The sequence below is a fragment of the Phaenicophaeus curvirostris genome, chromosome 11 (genome assembly GCF_032191515.1).
Source record: "Phaenicophaeus curvirostris isolate KB17595 chromosome 11, BPBGC_Pcur_1.0, whole genome shotgun sequence".
NCBI lineage: Eukaryota > Metazoa > Chordata > Aves > Cuculiformes > Cuculidae > Phaenicophaeus > Phaenicophaeus curvirostris.
The window spans coordinates 7,192,111-7,212,452 of NC_091402.1; the positions used below are offsets into that span (position 1 = coordinate 7,192,111).

At 43.1% G+C, this 20,342-nt stretch overlaps 1 protein-coding gene across 24 annotated transcripts in view; it reads right to left on the minus strand.

The window, feature by feature from the left end:
* The window catches only part of MAGI1 (membrane associated guanylate kinase, WW and PDZ domain containing 1), a 353,601-nt gene that overhangs the window by 26,020 nt on the left and 307,239 nt on the right, over positions 1-20,342 (minus strand). For all 24 annotated transcript variants that reach the window (XM_069865461.1, XM_069865453.1, XM_069865466.1 and 21 more), the window contains 2 exons: positions 12,978-13,009; positions 5,091-5,307 (listed from right to left, as the gene is read on the minus strand). In XM_069865461.1, coding sequence (XP_069721562.1) covers positions 5,091-5,307; positions 12,978-13,009 — 249 coding nt within the window. The remainder of the gene's footprint in view (positions 1-5,090; positions 5,308-12,977; positions 13,010-20,342) is intronic.

The following is a 20,342-nucleotide window of genomic DNA, read 5'->3' on the forward strand; positions in this document are numbered from 1 at the left end:
ACTGTTTGTCTCCTAACAGTATAATAATAGGATATAACCCTACCAAAGGGCTCTTACTATCAACTTTAAAGCTGCAATTCTCCAAGAGTATCTTTCCTTTCTATTTTAGGGAGAAAGTATCTATGTTTGGTATTGTTGCACAAATATTTTCAGTGCTATGTAACTGCTGGTGAGTGAACACTACACATAGGGTCAAGACTTGTTTGTATTATTTTAATTAGATTCGTGGAGAGGAACTCCTACCAAATAAATGAGACACCTGAAAATAATATTCAAATATTAACGACAACTTAGAATATTTTAAAAGCTTTAAAAATTATTTATCTTGTTCTGCTTTACTTTTAATTAAATGCTTAAACCCTTCAAAGGGATTCATTAACACATCTGCAATTCAGATTAATTCATTTTGTCACTGCTGTTTTGACAGATGGCCATATGTAGGATATGGTATTTTGCAAAGCAATCAGGCCACATGAGAAAAATTTGACAACAGATTGTGTTAATCTTTAAGGAAGTTTAATAATACACTGAAAAATAAAAAAAAAAATCATAAAAATATATTTTCAATAAAGCAATGCAAGATTTTAGAAATGCGGCTCTCTGATAAATCTTTTCCATTGCTGTATCTCTCACTTAGCAGTCTTCACATGTGTCATTCCTGGATCTTGGAACCACTTCAGTGTTTAAACCTTAAGAGTTCGTCCTTCTCTATGATTCATGTACACAGCCCCCACTGACAGCAATGAGTTACCCACAAAGAGGAGCTCAGACAGCTAAAACCTAGCACCAGCAAAGAGTGCATTTGTTACCGCCACCAAACGATCTGCTTTCAGATTCACTTAACACTAAGCTAGCTATTCTTAAAAGTCTTAATCCAGCAAAGAACTGCAACTCTGGCCCAGGCAGCATTCGAGCTCAGCGTTCGCCTTTAAGCACCCAAGTCCTTTTGGGTTTACAGCCTGAAAATAAGCTTCCTTGGACTGGAACTCAAACACCTTGCAGATCTGATTCCCTCACCCAGAGGAGCTCAAGTGAAGGAAATTTAGCCCTTATTTGTTGAATGAAGGTTCAGTTCCCATCTGCTGCCAACTCAGCCACAGTCCAGACAAAGTTACAAAGCCATTACTTAGCTTTGCATTATTAATTCTAACTTAATTTTTCTGCTTTTTTTCTCTTTCCCTAAACAGGCAATGTCTGGAGCTCTCCTCCACAGAATCTAAGTACTATCTGATATTAAGATGAATTAGGGAAATAACAAAAATACGTGGTTTTACAAAATTAAGGGTTATCTGGTGCTTTTGATCCAAATTCTGCTATCCAATGGCTTCAGTGAGACAAGTCACCTCAGTCAAATACAGTCTTTTTTTTTTTTATACCCTCATCTAAAGAATACTCAAAGAAAGGCAGAACATACTTTACCAATTCTGAAAAAATAAAATGTTGCCTGTGTGCTTCCCACGTCTGCATTATTATTATTAATGTTAATAACAGTGGGATGCACTCCCAGTGAAAATGGCAGTAGGTGGTCATTATGGATTCAGTACTACTTAGAAACATCCTGGAGACCACGTATTCATATACTGAATGAAACCTCTTTATATTATTATTTTAGATGGAAAAAAAATATCTGCCTGGGCTAAGGCTAATGAATTCACCTTTTTGTGTCAACTGCACTTGAAAAATTGCACTATCTGCTCTTTATACTCAACAATTTCACAATTGGGATGAAATAAAATACTGAAGATGATCTAATGCTCTAAAATTCTGCCTTTTTTTAACTCCATCATATACTTCAACACAAAGGGTTGTTGCTATTTTTCAGTCCACTTGTCGGGGATTCAAAATCCTGCCTCTCAAAAAAGAGTTTTATAATCCTTTTCAGGTTTATTAAAATGTAAGGTCATGAATCAACAGAGTGCAAGCCCTGGACTGGGCAGCAGGGAGAGCCAGGCCTCTTGGGGAATGGGGACTTCTAGGACCCACCAAAAGCCCCAGGTAGAGAATGCATCAGTCATTGTCAGCACCACCACTAAGGTGGCATCTTCCAGGTGACTCAGATATTCATTTAGTTCTGCTTAAGTGTTCATCAAAAGGATGCAGAGAGAGCTATGGCTGCCCTGGGAGAGGAGATGCTAACCTTGATCCCAAAGCCAAAGGCAATGGCTGCTCCAGCAAAGAAGAAAGCCTTGATATGATTGAATGACCATCAGTCAAAGAAGGCTCTGGAGTTAAACTGAACTGCAGCTGGGCAAAAACATGAAGAACAGCACACAAGGAGCAGACAGACAGTGAACATAGAGGCTCAGGGAATGCCTTCTCCCATCCCATAGTCTGTGGTGCTCCATGCCAAAAGAGCTCCCTATGAGAGGCGCCCCCAAGAAAGCTGGGAGGGGACTTTTTACAAGAGCACATAGTGATAGGACAAAAGGAAATGGCTTTGAATTGGAAGGTGGAGACTTAGATTAGGCACTGGGTAGAAATTCTTCACAATGAGGGTGAGGCAGTGGCACAGGTTGCCCAGGGAAGCTGTGGCTGCCCCATCCTTGGAGGTGTTCAAGGCCAGGCTGGACGGGGCGTTCAGCGGCCTGGTCTGATGGGGAGTGTCACTGTTCATGGCACGGGGGTTGGAACTGGATCCCTTCTAATCCAAACCATTCTATAATTCTATGAGGGGTCCAAAGGCCATGTAGTTGGTGCTTGGGCATCACTGGGATGTAAGTCTTGGAGGAATAATTCATGTTCATAACACAGCAGTCATCAATTGCTCACTTTTCACGTAGATCAAACACAGGGAAAGAAACATGGTGGCTCAAAAGCTCCCAGGAGAAAAGAGGTGCTGGGTTTCAGCTGTGAACCAGTCTCCACTGATGAGGCTAATGAGGAGGACAAAAGGTGAGGGCTTGGTGTGGGTAGGAGCAAGAGCTGACCACTGACCTCTAAATAAGACCACCCTTCACACTTTGGGATCAGATCATGACAGGAGACAGGGTATGTCCAACTGCCTTTTTCGCTTCAACTATACCTTTCCTGGTTTTGTCCACATTTCATTAGGTGTGCCAAAGCCATGTCACAGGGTAAGAGTGCAGGCTCATCCCCAGGGAATGTGTTTCGTTCTAGCTCAGGGTCGGAAATTCATAGTCTCCTGGGCACTCCTAATGGCACTTGCTCACAAAGAGACATGATCGTGTCACACTTTTGCCACTGTCCAAAAACTCTCTCTGCATGAAATCAAGAAATCTCAGGAAATACCATCCTGGGAAGGAAATGATAATGGGACAAAAAAGTGGTAGAAAAGCACTGTTGTCCAAACAGGTAGGTTTCATCTGGTAGAAGAGGCAGCAGATAAGGACTGAAGCAATAGAAAAGGACTGACCACATCACAGAGATGCTGGACCACGGAAAGGTGAGACAGGGAAGCTGAAGGGGCATAGCAGATCCCAGCCTAGCAAAAGGCCCAAGTGGAGAGGATTGCAGCACAGGCAGAGATGGGGCATGGGAAACCAGCAGGTCAACAGATGGTGAAAAGGCCTTCTAATCACAGACCAGGATAAAAACTCTACAAGACACCTGCAGTCACCAAGGAAAGAGGGAAGTTTCAGCCCATGGTGTTGGAGGTGGACACAGAAGGGTGACTGCCTGCCTGTCTGCGCACTTCAAGATTTTGCCAGTTCAGCCTCGGGTTTTATCAGGAAAGACAGGCAGGAGTTAAGGATGCTAAGTTGATACTAATGACTAATTAGCGTGAGTTAAACAGTTAATTAGAAATTAGCTAAGTAGCTGCAGGGGGTCAGAAGCAATGCCAGCACAGTGCCTGCGGGAACACATGAGCTGAGCAAGGGTGATGCTGGTGTCAGGGGACTATGACCGCCTCAGCTTTGTTCATCCAGGCAGGAGAAGGAGCTCTGCCCACAGCTCCACAGGGCTGAAAAGTCACCATCCCCTCTTGCCCCTTTTTCCTATTTCAATAAGACACACATGTGAGTTCCATCACTGCACTTCTCCGTAGATGGGCATCACCTGGCCCAAGAGCCCGCAGGGTCAGGACGCCCGATCCCTGGGAAGAGAAGCAGCACACAGAAGCTGATACACCTACAAACTGCATTGCTGAGACATTCAATCTGAAGAGATGCATCTTCAGCCAAGAAAGTGTGACTCATGATTTAATTTTTTCAGGACAGAAGATTTCAAAGTGATTCATTTGGTCAGGAAAAAAACAGTCCTACCATTTTTCATTCTGGGCTAATGTTCATTTCATACTGGTTTAATCAATTTCCAGTTAGCAAAAGACAATCAAACTCCAGGTGATACTCTTACAGCACCAAAACTTTGAAGCTCTCTTTTCTGTAAGTAAAGTAACTATTGCTTTTAAAAATAAACCTTATACTGTACGTCTTTCTATAAGAAGCTTTTACAGATTTGATCATCTTCAGCAGTGCAATTAAAGCAACGCACAGTTATTTTGTTTGCAGAGAAGAAACTGATTGAAACCATATTTACAGTCCTGGAGCAGAGTCAAAGTTCTGCTGATCTGTTGGCTAAGTGTGTAGATTATTAATTGTCATAAAAGCCACTTACAATATACATTTGATGTCTCTATTGTTAAAGTGTCCACTCTGTTCAAAGTAAAATGTCTCAGCTGAATTTTCTCCTCCCCAGAGTGAGACTGGAAAGCACCTGATATGAATTTCAGCAAACTAAATACTTGCCCTCCTTGCTGAAATTCCTATGCACATCAGATAATGAGCCTCAACCTCAAAATAAAGCTTAGGATCTAGGTAACCAACCTGGAAAATCTCCTTCAGCTTAATTTAAAACAAAAAAAAAAAATAGGGGAAAAGATGGGTTTCAATTTTAAAGGGATTTTTCATATTAAGTTTTGATCTAAGTGCCCTTTCCTAGAGATGATGTAAACTCATTTCTCATCAGAGAGGAAACTGCAATCGTATCAAGCAGACATCACTGACAGATACCAAATTAACGAACCAAAGCCTTATATTTTCAATATAAATCTACAAGATTTCGCGAAGAAAATACACAGAGAGCAGCTGCCAGAGCCGTAGCCTTAGCAACCACACCTGCTTCATACTCACGTCGGCTTTCATACATGCTCCTGGACTGGGCCCAGATTTTGAATGGATCTGGCTTTTTCTGCCCAGAAGTGTCCGGTTGATCGGCAGCCGGCGCCTCCGCGGCCGTGTAGTCCGGCAGCACCTGCGTGCTGTGAACGGGGGAAGCAGTGTGCCCGCTGCGGTGGCTGGAGACGCTATGCTGGGAACTGTTTTGGCTGTCTTTCCTTTCAAGTGGTTGCTGTAAGGAAGAAAGCAAGTGGAAAGAGAGAGAACAGACGGTTATTGGTCTTTGAGTGGGTGTTTTCCATCAATTTTTCTCCCTTCTTTGATGAGGGTTTCTGCATGCACATAAGTAAATACAAAAATCACAGTTTTGCTGCCACCAGCGATACTGGGTACAATTAAATTCCCGATGACTGATTTTGATAGACTTACAGAAAGAGATATGCAAAAGAAAACAAGGTCATTTATCATAAAAAAAAATACAGTTATCCATCTCACACATAAACGAAATCTAAATCTCATTATAGGTTACTAGGTTTTTTCCCTACATTAAGGCAGAAAAACTCAAAAACCTTCCAGTCAGGTAACATTAGGCTCTAACTTGTGTCTGCAAGAAGAAGGAAAATCTACCAAATCTCACTGCCAAAATGTAAATACCCTCCTCTGAAACAGATTCAAGCTTAGCCCTTGCTATGACAGATCACTTTTCCTCTGCGGCTTTTGAAACCCCACATCACAAGTGGGTGGACAAGAGTACTACCTTCATGTCTCTGCTTCCCAGAGCATCCATGGGATTACAGCAGACCTTCACAAATGTGAAAATGCCTATTTGCAGCTTGATTTCCTTGTTTTAATTCAATATATTAAACCAGGAAAAATACATCCACCTAAATTTAAGGCTTATTCAACAGCAGTATTTCAAGTGCTCTGCCTATTCAATACTTACCTAAGCAGGGTACATAATTCTTAACTCCAATTCACAACAGTGTGCTCAAATGAAGCACAAGTCACATTTGCATTGCCAGGATTTGTACTACTGAACATGCAGCAAAATCCTCCCTCGACAAGAGCTCTCCAAACTCTACAGCAAATGCTTTTTAATGCTCTTTTGAGATGACCTTGGGGTGGCATCAAGGTTCAGTTCTATCACCCACCTGCTCCGGCAGAGGGAGCTGGTACATTCCGGGGGCTGCTGCGAAACAAAGAGTGGCCAGAAAAATAGCATCGTATAGGGCCTATCTAAAAAGGGTCAACCACTCATACCAAGAAAACTCAAGACAAAAATTTAAAGCCTCCTGCTGGCAGAGGGTACCCAAAAACATTGCAGCAGGAGTTACTTCCTTCAGGGACTTCTCCACGGAACACTAAGCAGGAGCAGGGAGAAAAGCCAGTGGCAAACACAGCGTGGACCAGGGCAGGGGCTGAAGGGCACAAGAGTCTGGGGGCACCTCTTCCACTCTGAACGTGAAACCTCGGGAAGCCAATGCTCCTTCATAGCAGGGCTGAATTTATGACATCACTCTATGAAAGTGCCTTCTATTGGAGCCTTAACAATAATCTTTACTTTACGTTGTCTTTTTTTTTTTTTAAGTTGCACACATTTTTAGGTTTACACTGAGAAAAATCCCAGCTCCAACAGCCCAAATGATTTTGACCTCTCAGCCTTGCATTCAAGCTGTTGATCCACCACCAGCATTTTTTTAAACGGTACCTCATCGACTAGAATTTGAAATTGCTTTTGTCCTTTAAAGCAATTCTGAACAAAGCATACCTGCTGTGATTACTCATCTGCAGACTTTCAAATACAAATATCTGAACCAATTTCACATATTTTTAGCTTTTTAAGTGGTAAAAGAAGCTAATTCACATGCAGCCCTTCAGTTTTCAAATGAGGCAGTTTTACAACATCTATGCTGTGGATAATCACTCCTTTGTAACTTAAAAATGAAAAAAAAAACCAAAAACACTTTACAACTTTCAGTCCAGCCATCTGGATTGTTTCGTTTGTTTGGCCAAACTACTAAAATAACTACAAGCATCCTGTGAAACTTCAGGCCAATCTCCCTGGAAATAGCTGCTTTACAGAAGTTTGAGTACAGGGACTCAAATGTGAAGCTTTATTCAGCCTTTGGGGAAATGTCGAGAACTCTCTGAAAACTTTCTGATTTAAAAAGAAACAAAGTTAGAACTTTAAAAAAGGTTCTCACTTTATGATATGAAAGATCTAAACATTGAACAAACGATGAATTCTGTTTCATATTTGGGTTGCAAATGGAAGTGTCAGCATACCTCAAGCAAAACCACCTCTAATTAAACTAGAGCTGAAATTGCAAATACACAGACATTTTGCAAGAAATAAGGGAAAACTTCAGAGGGAAAGTTGTTTCTCCAAAAAATAATTCCTTTAAAAAGCCTGAAACATCTCTGTTTAGGATTTGAAGAGGGGAACAGAGAAAGGAGAACACAACTATGGAAATCAGAATCGCTTGGTTAAAAAAGACCTTTGAGATTGAGTCCAACTGTACCTGTTCACTACTAAATCATATCCATAAGCACTTAATCTACCCATCTTCTAAATAACTCCAGGGATGGGGACTCAACCACCTCCCTGGGCAGCTGTTCCAGTGCCCGGCAACCCTTTTGTGAAGGGATTTTTCCTAATGTCTAATCTGTCCTCATGCAACTTGAGGCCATTCCTTCTCATTCTATTGCCTGTCACTTGGGAGAACAGACCAACACTCACTAAATCATGAAAAATCATGAATATAGGTAATTAAATTAATCCAAGATAATATTAGTCAACTGTCACACCACTAGATGAGGCCCAAAAGGTTTGGGGCCAACGTGTAAAACGTGCTGTAGCAGCTTCAGCACACTGGCAGTGCCAGGGCTTGCAGGGTTCCAATGGTTCTCCTGCCATGGGAACTGCCCAGATGAAGATGTTTCTGCCTTGGTGCAAGAGTGGACCTTTCCCAAGACAGATTAGCTGATTATACGCAAATGAAAGGCTGGCTTCTCTACCTCCTGCCTCATTCCTAGCTGCGGGGCTGATCCTCCTGGGTCTGGTTCTGACCAACTGGCTCGCACAGATGCTGCACAGGCAAGAAAACAGCTACATCAGGGCCAGAGGAGCATAAGGCTGTTTGGTGAGAAACTACTGCAGATCAGGCAGTTCAGACCTCACCCTGAGGAAAATGATCATGTTTGTTTTCCAGTACAAAGCAAAGCACATCAGCTGAATTGTGTTGACTTCTGGCAGTCGCAGTGGGGAGCACTGAACTACCCAAGCCAGCAAGAGCACCCTGACCCTCCAGAGTCCATAATCTTCTCCAGAGCTCTTGATAAGCATGAATAGCTTGCCAGAAAGACTACTGACCAAAAAAGGGTAGAAATCAAGACTGCACTGACTCTCTTGAGTCCACTTAGAAAATGGCAGACTTAAATACAGGTGATGGGAAAAACTGTTACCTTGGTGCTGCATTACAGCCATGACAATGAATACGTGGGAGACTGGAGCTTCTCAAGCTCTACCCAAGCCCTAGGTCTGATGTGCATGGCCTGTGCCAGCTTCCCTATACACCCTTGCTGAATCTTTGTAGTGCTCATCCTGCAAAATACAAGATGGAGAAAACGTACTAGTGGGAAAATCGTCTTTTCTAGCTGCCCTTTCTCCCCTGGCTGAGGCTGACAGGAACATCAACATGGCTCAGATTTCCAAGTGCAACTATGGGGGTAATTGCTGTAGAAGAGGGGGTACCAGTAGTCAGGGTCTGGCATATGTCAGCCTTCCAGGATTTCTTCTCCCGACTGTGCAAACCCATTTTTAGCCACAGACACTGCATCTGCCAACCTGAAAAGCAGCTTCTCCCTCAGAGTGAGCACACACTGAGCACTACATCATCCTCTGATTACAGTGAGAGAAGAAAACAGCAAAGGCAATGTGAGCAGGGGAGCTTGAAGCTGTTGTGTTGCAAAAGCAGACCGGAGGAAAACTGCTTCCAAGTGCCTGGAAAATCTACAGATGCCCACATAGCAGAGATCAGATTGGCATTGATGCTAAATGAAAGAGTAATTAGATATTACTTTGTACAGTGACTGCTGAGACAACCGAGGCCCATGACATGGCTGAGAAGTGGCTGCAGGCAGAGACGGGACACTAATTATTTGCAGCAGTTGTGTATGTCGGTGTCAGACAGAGAGAAACCCACAGCAGAAGAGGCAGTGGTGGCAGGGAGCATGTCCTGCGGCACGAACGGACACCAAAGCTTTTTGGCACGGGATTCTCCAAGCATAAAACTGCAAGAAGGAAGAGTTGCTGTGGTTTCCTCCCACTGCATTTCAAGGTGGGGGGAAAAATGGTCTCTGATCGAAGAGAGATGTGTTGTACAAACACTCCTACTGTGGAATCAATTTCTTCTCCTGACAAAAAAAAAGGACACTGGCAGGGCCTCAGGTGCTGCCCATCCACCCCAAATACAGGGCAAGTCTCTTGTCAGGGATAGGCTGTGCACAGAAATTGCATTTTTGGCCATAATTCAGCTATGCTGACTATATATATGTACTTACACCCAGAAGAAAAATATTAGATTTTTGGAAGAGCTTAGCACTTTCTTCCCCCTGCAGTGATCTCATTGTTTGATGATCTAGCTGCAGATTTTGCACTCTAGAGCATTTTGGAGAAGCTGGTCCTGACAGTGGCAGCAAACTGAGCTGGAAATAGGAATCTGTGCCCTCTTGTGGAGTATTTTGATGCAAGCAACAAGAAAAAAGAGTTTGTTTTCATCCATGTTAGACCAGGATTAACTGTAGGAGAAATTGCTATACTAGAGAACTTGCACACTGAAAATATACATCCCCAGAGGGTCAATACAGAAATATTATCCATTTTGATCTAAAGAAGAATCAATGGGAAACTGAAAACCAACAAGCAGCACAGAGAGCTGCTGTGAGCATATCCTTGGTGGTAGGAAGAAAGGACTTGGAAGTGCTCAGTCCTATGTATGGCTGCAAACTCAATTTTTACTGATTTACTTTCAACAAGGTTGAAAAACTCTCCTTAAAAACTGAGAAAAAAGAGCAAAGCTCACAGCCCAGGAAAAGGGAGCTCAAGGCTGAAAAATATTCCCGACCGTGCCGCAACCCCAGCACTAACAAACCTCTCCAAGGGGCTAAAACATCTCCTTCTAGCTGCAAGGTATCCAACAGCCTGAAGTCAGCCTTTTGGGAGTAGAGGACTGGGGCTGATAGCTAAAAATAGAGGTTGTTTGAGAGACAGCCATTGGCAGCAAGTCAGGAGTGTGTCTGGACTTTGGGAAAGGAGATGAAGTAGTAAGAAAGGGCTCGTCACTGCACTGAGTGAAGCAAGAGGATGGAGCCCTGAGGTTGTGTCTTTCCTGATGTGGCAGAAGAAACAAAGAATGAGCACAAGTTAGAAATGAGCCAATTGCTCCTGGCCTGGATGTACACTGTGCTCTAACCGTAGCTAATATATTAGTGAAGGAATGCTGGAAACCATTCCCTCCGTGTCAGGCACAGGGAGCTGGGGAAACAGGCAGGACATTTGACCCAAGACACACTGCCAGCTGTGAGGCACTGGGAATAGCCCATGGGAGCGCAGCTCAGCCTCCAGCTCCCATGTTCACCTAAGAGCTCCAAGGGCAGCAAACCACCCTGGGAAATGCTGGGGCAATGAGAGGGCTTCCCAGCTGGGGAACTCGCGAGCAGGGCAGCCTGGCTCTTCATGGCCAGGAAAGGAGCAAGTGGAGATTTTTATAGCCAAGAGGACTGGGCTCCTCTCGCCCTGTGGCCAAGCAGCAGCTCTGAAACTAAACCAAGGAAGGAAGGTGTTTAAGCAATACCTATGCTTTTAACCATTGCCTTGGTCATAAGAGCTCTGACGGTGTAAATCCACCCCAGACAGCCCTGAGGACAGTTTCCTCCTCTGCACATGGGTGCCCCGAGGTGTTTTGCTCCAGGTTCGGTGCTCAACCTGCACACATCACTGATGCCTGGGAATGAAGGAGCAGCTGTGCCAGCTCCAACACACTCTGCTCTGCCCCTCTGAGGAGCGGTCGTCATTAAAGCTGCTGCACAATGCGGCAGTGTAAAACATTGCTGCTAATTACCGATGCAAATGATCCGGTGTGCAGGCAGGGGGAATAGGAGGCTCTGCTTTTTGTGAATCCTGCCCTTTAGAGGCAGCACCACCACTCAGGGCTGTAGTAAAAATCACTGGAAGGACCCTAAAGCATGGTGAAAGGGGTTCAGGAGAGGCACACGAGGGAATGGGACTGGTTTCCCAGGCAGAGTAAATAGTAAGGAGAAATGTGCTGTTGCAGGGCTACACCTGTTTGCAAGCAGTCTCTTTGTTCACCGAGGCAGGATTATCCCGACAGGGATTTAGATGCTGCTCAGATTTTCACAGTGCATCACTGCCAACCAGAGAGGTGTCTGACACGGCAGGATCCCACTTTACCTGATGCCAAATGATCGTGTGGCAAAGCGGGAGCCTCCACAGTTTGAACAGACTGAGACTTATTGATCGGGGCAGGTTTAATGACGGGGTCAGAGTCCAGACTGGCAGCAGCCACTCCTGCTCTGACTGGGGAAAAAAGTGAGGGAGAGAAAAAGAAACGTGCCAGACGGGTACATCTCTTACACACTCGCTTCTGTTTTACCGAAGGCTGAAATAATCACTGTGTATGACAGCAGCGAGCGTGCAGGGTCTGACGTGCCTGCGATCTGCGAGGGAGCACACCCCGCACTTCTGCCTCTCAACATTAATGTGAGCTGACAACGGTAGAGGCCTGGGCTCACGTGACTTTAATCAGTGCTGCCCTAAGCCATCAGAATCACATTAATTATTTCAGGGCTTTCTTTTTTGGATGAACAGCGACTTGTATTAAAAGCAGAAGTCTTCTGTTCAGCCCCTTGAGAAACCTCCCACGCAGGCTGGCGGCACCGTGGACTGTGCCCGGCTCAGGTTTTGACACCCACCAGGGACAGGTGCTGAAGTTTTGCATCGTCTTACAACACGGCACAAATCTCACTCACTCTGCTTCCCCAAAGCTGCTAGGAGAGAAATCTTTTTCTTCCCCTCCCTCTCAACAGACAACTGGAAACTTTCAGGGTTTAAGTATTCCATTCCCTTTAAAAATAAACCAGTTCTTTTTCTTGCATACAAATAGCACATTAATTTCTTCTGCAATATCATGCATGGGGCTTTAATGAGACTTTAGATCACAGCCTCCATGCTATTAGCTAACATGTCATCCAGGTAACAGCTTTACATGGAAACAGGATCAGAAGGAACACGAAAATACCGTTCTGTTTTTATTTTTTTAAAAAAAATAAGGAATCTCACACCTGCAGCACAATCCTGCTCGGTACGAAAATGCCTCCAGAACAAGCACCTGGGTAGGTAGCTGCTATTTCCCGGGAACAGTAATCATGCTCCGTTCACACTTTGTCTCTTGACAAGGTGCACGCTTTCCCATTCTGTTAATAATTCAGCTGAGGGTACTGAAGAAAACTCAGGGAGTTAATGGAAAAGGTTGGTGCCTGAGTGCCCGACAGGAATTGCTATCTGGCAAGAAGGTGGAGCCTCCCATCTTGCCAAAGGGAAACAATAGATTTTTTTTTTTTGGCAAGTTAAATAAATGTCAGAGAAGCTCATCTGTCAGGGAAGAGGATCTGTAAACCTGCGGCTTTATTTGCAAACAAGTCCCCCTTCCGCACTGCATTCCTCTTTCATCCCCCGTGCAGCAGGAGCCATGCAAGGTAATCATGGTTGCAATAGAAAGACAACTTAAAACAATCGAGATCCACAAAGAAGACAAGCCAAACTCATGCTTTTCTCTTTCAAAGCAGACAAACAGATAAAAATAGTAGCTGAAAAGTGCTTACCGACTTTGGGCTCTTCTTCGGGACCGGCAGTCCTGAAAAATGGCAACAAGGGAAAAATAAACATTAGCATCTAAACGTTACCTTCCCTTCAAGAAAAATCCCTAGGTGTATCATCCGAACGTAGCCATCTGCAGAGTTATGTCAGCTTTCGCTCTCGCATCGGAGTTACCAGTCTGTTCATATCGAATCAAAGCACAGGGAGAGGGAGAGCGAGCGTGAGCGGGGGGAGAGCTCGATCTGCATTAGCTATGCTGACTTGTGCTGCAGCAGCCGGGAGGCTGGGAAAGAAACCCACAGCGGCCGCCGAAACCCAGCGCTTGGGCAGAATCTCAAATGCTCCCCTGGATTATAGGAGACTTAGCTTACAATTAAGCCCAGGCTATTTCCTTTTGACGCGATCAGCTCGGTGATTTTATCAGACCAATCACAGCAGCGCAGGGGAAACAGGTTGATTTTTTTAAAAAGTATTTCTCTAGAAATAGATTTTTGAAAGGAAAATGTGCAGTGGCTTGAGCTGGGAAGCATGGGCTGGGGGAAGGAAAACAAAAGCATGAAGAAGAATAAGTTTTTATCCCTAAAAGCATCGATGCTACTGAGAAAACACATTTTCCTGCCTGTCCATCCTAAGTGTAAATCTTTGAAGCCAGAGATTTTATCTCTTAGTTACAATTTGAGAGAGCTGAGGCTTGAAAGTAGCACTGCAAATGTCCTGAGCCTTGGGGAGGATGCTAGGGAGCCTGGAGAAGGGGGTCTTAAACAGGTTGCAGTGGATGCAAAGGAAGAAACAACTGGGAGGGCACCAGAGAAGGTTTTTTCAAGGACAGTTTTGCATTTTGGAGCAGTCTCTTACTCTCTGTGATGAGCAAGAGAACTCAACTGGGATTTCTATCGACTACTTCTGCACACAGCCCATTTCCCAGCAGCAAAGGAGATGCATGTCTGGGGGATTTACCTACAATGCAGGAAAAGCTCTTTCCTGGACATTTTTGCAGATAATGTTTCTTTTCCTCCACTACTGGAGGAGAGGGAACTCCCCGTATTTTGCTCTGTGTGACACTCCAGAACACAAACATAAACCAAACCACAGATTACACTCCACATTAAATGTTCAGTAATTCAGATGTTTGAAATCTGCTTTTGTCTTTAGTATGTGATTTATGCGGCATTTATGCTGCATTATGTTTTCTACTTTATGCATTTTGTTTCTGCTAAAACCCATGCCCTCGCCTAACTTTTACACAGCAAATAAAATAAGTGATGCAAGTGAATTACAAATCTGTCTAGGAAGAAGCTCACTTAAAGGTAATTTGGGAGATATTGGTTCTGAATAGGGAAGATCCACAACTAAAAATGATAAACAGAGCTCACTTTGCTGCCTGTCACAGACTGGGATCAAACTGTACTGACTATTTTAAATGAAATATTTTCAGCTTTTGAGGAATATCTGTGCTCTGCATATCACTCTGATGCACCCCCAGCCAATAGCCGATACCCCTCCAGGCACTGATTGATTGAGGGACAATGAAACATCAAAACTGTTTGAACTAAACCATCAAGACAGCAGCTTCATTTCTGCTGACAGTGGCTGTGTTTGTATAATACACTTAATCATAGAATCATAGAATCATAGAATAACAAGGTTGGAAGAGACCCATCGGAATGGTCATGGCGAGTCACATTTTTAACAGGCATCATTTATCACAGAGATAAACACATAGATAGAGATTCTCCCGCTCCCTCTCTCTCCTCTTCCACATGCATGCACACACGTTTACTCTCCCCCTCCAAAAGATGCTATTTCCTATTAAATCAATAGGTATAACAGATCCCTATGCATGCATGCACCCTTAAGAGACCAACGGGAGCCAGAAAAGGTATTACAGAAACTTAAACGTTCCCTGCAAAAAATAAAGTAGAGATACAGCTGGGCTGTTAGTTCAAATGGTACCGGAATTTAGTTTATTGCATCACAGGCATTACACGTTAAAATTTACTAAGTATGAACCACTGAACAAACCTTTCCTTTCAAGTTTGTCATTAATTTTGGCTGTTCTGATCTAAAAACAGATGGAAAATGGTTGAAAAATCATGTAAAACACACCAAGGCCATTGTTTGGCAGGTCCTTAAGAGGCCGATGAATCTTACAGTGCCACTGCTCTGTGCAGATTTGCTGCAGAGCAAGCAGTAATTGACTTTTTACCAAAATAAGTGACTGCAGAACACGTTAACAAATGTTGGTAGTTTTTCATGGGGCAGGCTTATAGTCAAGGGAATAGCTTGCCTGTACATTTTCTGGTAGAAATGTTACTTATTCATCTAATTAGGGTATCATATCAAACCCCCAATTTTTGACACAGCAGGCCAAATGAGCAAATGATAGGTATCCTATGTAGTTTTCATGCTCAGATAATGGAATGGATACAGTATTTAACAGGGATGAACACAAAGCACTTGAATTACCCCTAAATCCTGGGAGCATCACTAGCAAGAAAACTCTGAGCTTTAACAAAAAGCTTCTGGCAAAAACAACTGCCCACACTTAGGAGTTTGGGATAGTGACAACTCTGAATCGCAATATTTTCCTTCTGATTACATTAACCATGTCCCATCACTGCTCAAGCCATTCCTTGCTTGGTATGCTCATTCCCCAGCTGCCCCATTCTCTCCTAAAGCCTCACTGCAAGTTTTTCAGAGGCAAATGGGCCAAGCACGTACATAAAACCTAGTCTGCATCTCTTTGGCATTGTCCAGTTTTTTAGTGGTCAGTGTAATGGCGTTTACAACCTTGACTAAGCCAAAAGGCTTCTCCGCTGCTTTGCCCTCGAATCCGATAATGGAATACTCATCATTTATATTGACACTGTCTGCAATATAATTCCTCTGTGATTCAGTGCTTATGGACATCTCTCACTACTACTTGACATGCATCTTCTAATTTAGGGGGGGTTTGAATGTGCAGGTTAGGGTTGGTGGAAGAGTCATGCAACCGAATGGGTCTGTCGTCACGACAGAGTTAACAGTGTTTTAAAACAAATGAGCACATCTAGTAAACAATGTCAATATGACCTAAACTCCCTTCAATGGGCTCATTGTAGCTACTTACTAAATGTGCCTGGAATTAAATTAATTATTATAGAAAGCACAAATTACTCCCCTCTAAATAACAATGTAATAAAGCAACTGCTTAATGAAAAATATCAGTGATCAGTGAGCAATCTGCAAGCACAAAAAAAGGGATTGTAATCAAACTAAATTCACAAGCTCGTCAACAAGGCAAGAAAGGCTTCATACAAGGTTAGTCAAAAATGAGTCAGATGCAGGGATCTAAATTAAACTAATTATCACAGAGATCATTACATTTATCTTAACAAAACCCTCTCTCTTTTCTCCCCAGTACTCCCTAAAGCTCTATGTACAGCTGGCTGCATCCATCTGCTCAACTGTGTTTTGTAACATAGGGGAAAAAATGGAAATCATTAAGCAAATTTTGTAAAATGACTTCAGCACTCTTAATGTCGTTACCCATCAGGAGCAGTATTTCTGTTGTGTGACACTGTATCATGTTGTGAGTGACGCAGTCCATGAAGTAAGGCCACAACCCAGATTATTTCATATTCTTTGGCACGTGTTAATTTTGCAGTCTTGAGTGGCAAAACTTTTGGAGCTGGGAAGCTGTCAAGTTCCCTAAGCCTACCTATGATGAGTTCATGGAATAACCTACAGGACAAAACCATGGCTCCAAGCATTGCTGTTCCTAACATAGTGCTTGTCAATTTTTATAGAAACATTTTCTCCATACTTTTGTCTTTATGCAACCAAAGTAATGTGAGAAGACCATGCCACAAAGAAAACTCTGGTTTTGTGAGCGTATACAGAATGCAATGTGTGACTACAAATCTATACCATAGCCTGCGCCCAACCCTGGTTTGAGCTCAGAAGGCCATAAATGCTCAAAAATTACCTAGATGGACACCAGAAACATCATGCCCTGTTCCAGGAGTCATTCAGTCAACCCATCAAACTGCTTGGTTACATGAAGGCAAGTTGGCGTGAACACTCCTCCTTCCACCATAAAAAAAACTATGTTTTTCAATGGGATTTCAGCTCAAGCAGAAACAGTTCAGTACCAGTTTGAACAATTCACCCATAGTACAAAGGCAGTTGAAATTGCGAAGAGCCAGTCTTGAAAACAGGCATATCAACTTATTGTGTACAATGTCTGCAGCTACTACTCAAAATTTTTTTGAGTTTTGGGGTGGTTTTGCACATGGAAGAAAAGAACAACTGTGTCTAAATCTTCACTCTGCATGACTGCTTAACTCTTCCAATCAGGACACCCTGTGGACCATCCATACCCAACAGCAAAATAGCCACACATGAGCCTAGGTGAAAAGATCATCCACTTGGTTTCACCATTACGCAGTCTGCAGCCCTGAATCATAGAATCATAGCATAGCTTGGGTGGGAAGGGACCTTAAACATCATCTAGTTCCAACTCCCCTGCCACGGGCAGGGACATTCCACTAGATCAGGCTGCCCAAGGCCCATCCAACCTGGCCTTGAACACCTCCAGGGATGGGGCAGCCACAACGTCCCTTGGCAACCTGGGCCAGTTTCTCACTGCTCTCATGGTGAAGAAATTCTTTCTTATATCAAGCCTAAATCTGCCCCTGAATGCACAAGAGCTGAAAATTAGCAGGAGATGAATAGAAACACAAGAAAGGAAACATTTCAGAATGTGTCACAAGGTTAACATTTACAGAGAAAGTTCCTGCCTGGAAGAAAAAAATAGCAAGCTTTCTAAATAGTGCTGCTTACATCGTGCTGAATAAAATCCAAATACCGTATCAAAGCAAACAGAAACTCAGAAAGATGAGGAGTAAAGTACTGGATTAGGGGTACACAACCACATACTTGGCATTGCACATTGATCGCTGCTTTCTGTGTGCAAAACAAGGAACTCTAAATAATTAACGCTAATGGCCATTAGTGCTGCTGGGGGACAGGGGAGGGGAGGTTGGTGGTGACAAAGCAATTCCCTTGGTTCTCTATAATCCGTTGCCAAAGAATTTCTAATAAAGGACAAATACCACCTGAAAAATAGATGGAACTTGGTCTTTTCCAGACTGGAGGAAGAACAAGAAAACATTCCAGGATAATTTGCAGCAAGAGAGGCAAGCCTGCACACAGGCATAAGGAACACCAGTGAGAAGAAAACCCCTACCTTGTCCCTGCCCAACTTTCCTGCTCATCATTGTAATTTGGATGACAAGAGTGTCACTGCACTAGCAAAAGAAATTAGCTATACAATACAAGCTTTAAACGAGAGAATAATTTACACTGTAGGAATATATCCCTGCTATAAATCAAGTTTGGTAACTACCAAATACAGAAAAAAATGCCATGTTTCTAATGCTAAGGCTAAAAAAGCTGTGTTTTTAAGAGATCATGTCAGGCATTATTAACCCACTGGCACTGGCAAACCCCATAATGAGGCATAGTATATTACGGCCAGTAACAAGAACTACAGTTCTAGATGCTCTAAAGATGTAAAATTGTATTAGCCTCAATTACTCCTTCTTGGTCAGGATACTAAACAATCCCTTGTAATTGAAGTCTCAGTCACGTTTTCAGCATCTCAAACCAAAATTGATTTTAGAAGTGATAAAGAAGATACTGGCTAATAAAATGCTATTTAATTACTATAAAAATATAAATTTAACTGTGTAGTAAGATACATGTGATAATGCCAAGGCAGTACAATAATAAAAAGATTAAGAATTAGTGTGTCAATTACCCATCTAACTTATGGTTGAAAGCATGTCAACAGTTCTTATACTTTTATTTTGAAGCTCATTAAATGTAGAGTTTTTACTAAAGCTCGATCTGTTGGTGTCACAGGCTGAGATGAGAATCTCTGTTAATATTTAAACAAATAAGTACACAGACATGAAGTTTCTGAAACCTCACGAATTTGAGAACGTAAACACCAGAACTGGAAAGTAATTAGAGATCCACATGTTCTTTTTACATAAATATGTGTCTGTGTGTGTGTACACATACATTATTTTACTGCGAGGGTGGTGAGGCACTGGCACAGGTTGTGCAGGGAAGTCGTGGCTGCCCCGTCCCTGGAGGTGTTTGAGGCCAGGTTGGATGGGGCTTTGAGCAGCCTGATCTGGTGGAATGTGTCCCTGCCCATGGCAGCGGGTGGGACTGCATGGGCTTTAAGGTCCCTTCCAACACAAACCATTCTATAAGTATATGATTTTATATATATATATACACATATATATATATGCAGAAGCACACACTTGTGGCTATGCATGAAGGTACCTAGCCTTTACCACAAAATCCATGACTTGCAAGCTTTATTCCTAAGAGGCACCTCATAATGTTTTGGGTCTGCTTCAATGTTGAAGACATCATGTCCCAAGCCCCCTCCCCTCCTCAGCTTGCCGTCCCATGGCAGGGCCACTGAAGGATGGCAGCATCTCAAGGCCAAGCTCATGTGCTGCTCCAAGCTCAGCTTGGAGGACTCTGGTAGAGGCAAAACCATATTTTACCACAGTTGCATATGTATTTATCCTGCTCAGTGAGTGTGTTTGTCTTCAGCCTTATCACAGCACTGTTATAAGGTGTAAATTCAGATTCCAACCCATGTGGTTTTATGGCAGATTGTCCAATTTCATTTTTGGAGAGCAGCCTGCACAAAGGAGATACCTACAAATAGGGCCCTCTTGGCATTAGTTTCATGTTGCTACTAATAAATAACATTTCCTTAATAAACTAATATTTATAGAATGCTTAGCCAGATTCAGCCCTGGGGGGCACACAAGCACACAGGGCACATTAAGGCAGAAAATCTTTACTAGAGGACAATGGACTTGCAGATGTTTTCATAAAACATGACTGTATTTTATTTAAATACAGTTTTCCACAAAAATAAACCAGTGACTCAAAGTATGCAACTGTACATCCCTGTACAACTGTACAACTAACCCTTGAGGATGAGGGTGGAGTCAAACCTTCTGAGGACTGATATTCACCTGTCACAGCTCTACGAACATCACCTTCACGTGTTCCCGGCCAGAGGGCCCTGTGCTGCCCCAGCAGCCTCAGCCAGCTGCATCATCTCCCTGAAGCTCACGCTCCTCTACGAAATCTGTCTGCCCTGTCTACCAAATCAAGCCCTGCCAACTTCTCAAGTCCAATTTGTGGTACGTTGCAGGTCTTCTGGCACAAAAGACACTGCTTTAACACAGTCTTAAAGCTGATACAGTTCTAACTACTATCCTCATCACAAAAAAAGTCCACCTGATCAAGAAAAATAAACATGAAAATGAATAAACATAAAATCTCAA